At 51.4% G+C, this 6,000-nt stretch overlaps 1 protein-coding gene across 2 annotated transcripts in view; it reads left to right on the top strand.

Moving 5' to 3' along the window:
• Nucleotides 1-838: 838 nt before the first annotated feature.
• UXS1 (UDP-glucuronate decarboxylase 1) overlaps nt 839-6,000 on the top strand; it is a 96,018-nt gene continuing 90,856 nt past the window's right edge. The window contains exon 1 of one of the 2 annotated variants that reach the window (XM_058684593.1): nt 839-1,050. In XM_058684593.1, the coding sequence (XP_058540576.1) occupies nt 957-1,050 (94 nt within the window). In that variant the 5' untranslated portion in view covers nt 839-956. The remainder of the gene's footprint in view (nt 1,051-6,000) is intronic. The other variant, XM_058684594.1, reaches the window with a different exon arrangement.

Raw genomic sequence — 6,000 nt, 5'->3', positions numbered from 1 at the left:
TTGTTTGCAGCAGGCATTCAATAAATGCCTACGGAATAAATACATTCAGCCACCACACACGCAATCGGTACACCACAGCAATTCACTTCCATAACTACTTTACAGTATATACACTCAACAAAAAGCTTGGAATGAAACACATGTGATGACACGTTTTTCTCTAGGCAGAGACAAAGCGCGGCTTCACCCTTTCCTTTTCCCGGTTTGTCCTAATTCTATATCACCAGCATTACGTTTTCACAATAATAACAAAATATTTTAAGAAAAAAGACATCCCAGTCGATCACAGCAGAGAAAAAAGGCATCGGGTTTTCACTTTAGCACAGTTTAGAGGATTAATAATTTTCGCTGCTGCTCCTAACGAAGTCAACACAACAGTCCACAGAATTAGTCAACTTTCTGAAAGAGGCGTTCAAAGAACTTCAAAGACATGGCCAAATTTAGCATAAATATTTCTTTTGATCGCCACATATGAATGCCCACAGCTTGCCACCCCCTGGGCCGGGTTCGGAAACTGGCGACCGCGGTCCCGCCCTCGGGTCTGGGACGTACCTCTTCGGTACAGCGCGCCAGCAGCGCTTCGGCAGGGGGAAAACACGCCGGTACGCGCATGCGCCGCGCCCGCCCCGCCTTCGGTTCGCGGCCACATTCTTCGAAAACTGAGCAGAGGCGCAATTGCGCCTGCGGGCAGAGCAGGCGGAGGGGCTGCGTGTTGGGAGGGCGAGGGAGGAGGCGGGGCGAGGGCGGAGTGGCGCATGTGCAGTGGTCCCGCCAGCAGGAAACCCGGCACGCGGGGGCGGGACCGCGCGGGCCGGAGGCAGGAGGCGGGGCTCTCCCCGGCCGCTGCCGCCGCTGCTGCTGCCGCCGCCGCCGCCGCCGCCGTCCCCGCCGCCGCGCATTGTGCAGCAGGCGGGCCCCCGCGCGGCAAGGGCCCTGGACCGGCGCGGCTCCCGGGTATGGTGAGCAAGGCGCTGTTGCGCCTCGTGTCTGCCGTCAACCGCAGGAGGATGAAGCTGCTGTTGGGCATCGCGCTGCTCGCCTACGTAGCCTGTGAGTTCGCGCCCGCGGCCGGCGGGGAGCCCCATTCATTCCCGGACGCCGCGGCTGCGGGGCCGGGGGTCGGGGGGCTGTGGGCAGGGTGGCCCTGCTGCCCGGTCTCCCGCCGCGTACCGGACGGGACCTAAGCTCCCTGCTTTCACTCCTTTTCGGGGGCTGCGAGGACCCGTTTCCCCTTCTCCGCTCTTGCGGCAAAGCAGCTGGCCAACTTGGGCGCAAACCCTCGAGCGCTTAGGCCCCGGCGCGGAGACCTGGCGGTCCGGCGGAGGGTCCTTGCCCCGGAGCTCTGGGACTGCCGGGCCCGGCACGGCCGAGGCGCCAGCCGAGGCCCCAGCCCGGTGTCCCAGTCCCCCCGCCCCGACGCGTGGGACTCCCGTCCACGTCGTCCCGACAGCCGGCGAGGGTCCGGCAGGCGATTCCCGAGCGTGCCGCGCGGGGACACCCTGGGGACAGTCGTGGCCGCGCCGCCGTGTTGGTTAAGTAGGATAAAAATACTGTTGCCGTTGGCAGAGCCCCCGCTCCGACTGTTTGCTCCGCAGGAAAATTACTCAGCATTTAACTATTGGGGAGCCAAGTGTTGCTGATCCCCGCCGGCCCTCGGCCGCGCCCAGATGTCCGGGCGCGCAGGGTCCCCGGGGCGCGGCGGATCGGCCCAGTGGGGAGGCGCAGCTCCCGGAGACCCGGGGCGGTGCTTTGCTATGTAAGGTCCTCGTGTCTATCCTGACTCCCGGCCTCTGCCTGAGACAGGGCAGGAGGGGCACTTCGCAGGCAGGTGGTGGACCCTGTGTTTTCTAAGAGGCAGACCCCCCCCCCCTTTTATGTTAAGATCTTTTCGATGAGCATATATTATAATTGTTGCTATTAATACTTTACCAAAGACCACAGTTGGACTAGAAATAGCTTACAGTGTAAGCTCCCTTTGAATCCTAGTCACCACACAGACATGCTCTTAAATGAAACAACCTGCTAACTGGTTGAATTACCAAGATCTGGTTCCCGAGATGAGAGGGGACTTGGGAAAGTGACTTCAGTTGAGCTCTAGGAGGACATGTGTTATTAAGACCCAGATTGTCCAGCATAGCCCAGCTGTTCCAGGAGGTGGAGCAGAGAAACCTCAAGCAGGGCTTTTGGATCCTAGGCAGAGGTTCATGCCGGGTTGGGTGTTAGATGGGAGTAGTTTGAAAGGGAGAAAGAGCTCTTAAGTGAATGTGGTCAATCTTGAGCAAGAAAGCTGAGACCCAGGGGAAAGATCACTTAAAATTGCATAATTATTGTTATGAAATAATAATAGCACCTAAATTTGCTAAGTGTTTACATATGTGTGCAGGCATGAGTCTCATTGGCTTATTTAATTATCTCAACAATCTTGGGAAATACTATGGTCATTCCCATTTTAGAGGTGGGAAAATTTAGACCAAGAGGAATTAGGAACATTTATGGATGATTATACAGATGACAAGCTATAGAGAGCCAAGTTTTGAACCTAGAAAGGCCAGGGAGCTGGGGGTAGAACCCAGGTCTGCAGACGGTTCATTGTTGATCTAGGTTGGACAGAGGTGTTTAGAATTAAATTTTTTTTTGATGTTTTATTTTTGAGAGAGAGAGAGAGAGACAGAATGTGAGTGGGGGAGGGGCAGAGAGAGAAGGAGACACAGAATCTGAAGCAGGCTCCAGGCTCTGAGCTGGAGCTGTCAGCATAGAGCCCCATGCAGGGCTTGACCTCATGAACCATTAGATCATGACCTGAGCTGAAGTCAGACGCTCAACCAACTGAGGCACCCAGGTGCTCCATCGTGATTAGAATTAATAAAGGGAGATTTAGGGAGCCCTGGGAAGTTTTTCAGCATTCATTCAACCAGGAAATCCTGCCAAGTCTTTTCCCTTGGCTGTTACTGTGCATGGTGCTGGGGGACACTGAGGAAATGCCATCTTGGTGCCTAGAGCAGGGGTTCTCAAACTGGGGAGTATATCAGAATCACCTGGAGGGTTTTCAAAACACAGATTTTTGCCTCCCACCTCAGGGTTTTGATTGAGTAGGTCTGGGTTGTGTATTTCTAATAGTGTCACCTGGGAAGTTGTTGCTATGGTCAGGGGACCACTGGTCTAGAAGGTAAGGTGGCCAAGAATGAGATAACCACCTCGTTGAGGGCTGAATTACAAACTGGTATAAAGGAAAGGAATGCATGAGAGATCATGCATGGGACTCCTGAATTAGGGTGATCAGGGACATTTGTTTCCGTGAGAATTGAGGCTTGAGCTGAGAAGTGAATGATGTGTGGAATAGGGAGGCTTAGGGGGGAATGTGTTCCAGGAGGACCAGCATGTGCAGAGGTCCTGTGGCAGCCAAGGGCTGTAGGAATGCAAAGAAAGATAGTGTTTTTGGAGCATGAAAATGGTACAGTGATGAGGCTGACCAGACAGGGGCCAAGAGCTGGCCGGCTTGGGAGAGGCCTGGTGCCAGCTTATAAAATCTGATTTTAGTTATGAGGGGCTCAAGAACAGGGTGGAGCAGTGTTACTAATGAGCAGGGATGGTACATCTGAGACACTGCCGGAAAAACGTTACGGGGCTCCTGATAGGTGGTGTCCAAGGATACTGAGAATGTAAGTCAGCAGGGAGTCTTACCGACAATCTTGCCCTCCCTGTTAAGAGTGAAATCTCTTTGAAAAAACTGTCCATACTCCCACTTAACACAGCCTCACAGCTAGCCAATTCCCTTTCTGGAAGTGCACTGTCTGCTCCTCTCTCAAGTTCTGCCAGTCTTTCTCATTGCACTTGGATCTTTCTCAAAGGGCTGTTTTTTTGCCTACTTGGGCCGGAGTCTCCCTTCGTGCATCTGAACTCTTCTGGACCATGCCTAGTGGAGTCAGCCCATGACACCTTGCACTGCACTAAAGGTCTTTCCCATGCGTGTGTTTTCTTCTCAGTAAAATTCCCAGTCCTTGAGAACAGGGCTTCTATCTTCAGTGTTTCAGCCCATGGAGTACTGAAGAGCTCAGAGGTCTGATTGAAAATCTTGCCAACCTACTAGGTAGGTAGCTCCCCAGGTAGAGGCTCAACTGGAATTACCTTTAGTGTTTCTTTAACATGCACATAGTTTGAAAAGTCAAATAGAGTCTTCAGGGTTTGTTAGGCAAAACAGAGTCCCTGCCACTATTTTCCCCTGCTGGGAGGCAAGCACTTCCCTTAGCTGATTGTTTTTGGTGTTTATCTTTGTGCCATAGAATCATATGCTCGTTGATTTTTCATTTGTAGGTATTACCTAGTGACTTTATTCTTTGCAAGATGATTGATTATTTTCTTACCTCCCTGCTTCCCCGGTGTTCACCATCCCCCATGTAGATGTGGTGTAATTTTGAGATCAGCATTTAGTGTATATGTGTATGACTAAATGCTATTCTTCTTGTTAGTGAGCTGTGTTGTGCATGACTTTTGTTTTCGCTGGAGTTAATGAATGGCTTTTTCTTTTTCTTTTTCTTTCTTTTTTTCCCCCCCCCTCTCTGTCTACTATTTCTGATTCAATTCCACATGTTTTGTCAGTTGCCCTAAGATGTTCAGAAGCATCAGGACCTCTTGATGGGGCACCTTCCTGAAGAATGGCCCCCACAGCCTTCAGACCTGCTCTGCCCATTACAGATGTCTTATTCCCTGACTTCCTCTTGCTTATTTCGCACTTACTTCACTTGAATGTGCATTGGAGGAGAATTTTGAGACATGTGATAAATGTCTTGTCTTCACGTTTAATTGGTAGATTGATGATGTAGAATTCTAGACGAAGATTCCTTCAGAACTCTTCAGGGATTATTGCATTACTTTCTGGCTTCTACCGTAGACCAGTTGTGTCAGGTCAGTGCCTTTTGTGGGGCTTGTGTTTTCTTTCTGGAAGGTGTCAGGATCTTCTTTTTGCTCACAAGGGTCATTGTAGACCACACGTTTCCAGCTCTCTGCTGCCTGGCCTTTCCTCTCTCCCAGAGCTTGGTGGCCTCATGCAGTCAGCATGCCCAGGAGCCGAGGGGGGTGCCCTGCTTCAGTTCTGGGCCCAGCGATTAGTTGTAAACATGTTTCCTCCCCTCTGGGTTGATAACTGACATCATTCAAGGTGATGGTGCTCAGTAAAGAGCCTACCCCCACCCCCCTACCCCCACCCCTTCCTTAGAGTGACACAAACTTGAATAATACATCTTCGTTTTTAAGCCTCATAGGGTCTGGGCTCGCTCATTGCTGCAGCTCAGCAGAGCCTGCCCTGACGCACCTGTCCCCTGATGTGGGAGGTGCACATAGCACCTGTGCCCCATGCACTGGGTCCTCTGGGTCCTTGCAACCCAAGAAACTCTTACTTTTCAGTTCTGGGATTTTCTTAAATTATTCTTTGTTTCACCTCCTCAGTCTCTGTTTTCTCTCTCTGAATCTTATTACGCTGATGTAGTATTACCTGCTCTAGTCCTTTTATTTCCTGTTTTCTCCCCTTAAAAAAAAATTTTTTTTAAGTTTACTTATTTTGAGAGAGAGAGAGTACAAGTGGAGGAGGGGCAGAGAGAGAGGGAGAGAGAGAATCCCAAGCAGGCTCTGCATTGACAGTGCAGAGCCTGATGCAGGGCTCCAACTCACGAACTGTGAGATCATGACTGAAACCAAGAGTCGGATACTTAACCAACTGAGCCACCCAGGTGGCCTGTCCACTCTTTAAAAGTTTTGCTCGGGGCGCCTGGGTGGCTCAGTCGGTTGAGCGTCCGACTTCGGCTCAGGTCACGATCTCGCGGTTCGTGAGTTTGAGCCCCGCGTCGGGCTCTGGGCTGATGGCTCAGAGCCTGGAGCCTGCTTCCGATTCTGTGTCTCCCTCTCTCTCTGCCCCTCCCCCTTCATGCTCTGTCTCTCTCTGTCCCCAAAATAAATAAACGTTTAAAAAAAAAAAAATTGTTAAAAGTTTTGCTCTACTTTCTAGAC

The sequence above is a fragment of the Neofelis nebulosa genome, chromosome 9 (assembly GCF_028018385.1).
Source record: "Neofelis nebulosa isolate mNeoNeb1 chromosome 9, mNeoNeb1.pri, whole genome shotgun sequence".
Taxonomy (NCBI): Eukaryota; Metazoa; Chordata; class Mammalia; order Carnivora; family Felidae; genus Neofelis; species Neofelis nebulosa.
The sequence above is the reverse complement of the archived record's forward strand: the minus strand, read 5'-3'. Positions and strand labels throughout refer to the sequence as shown.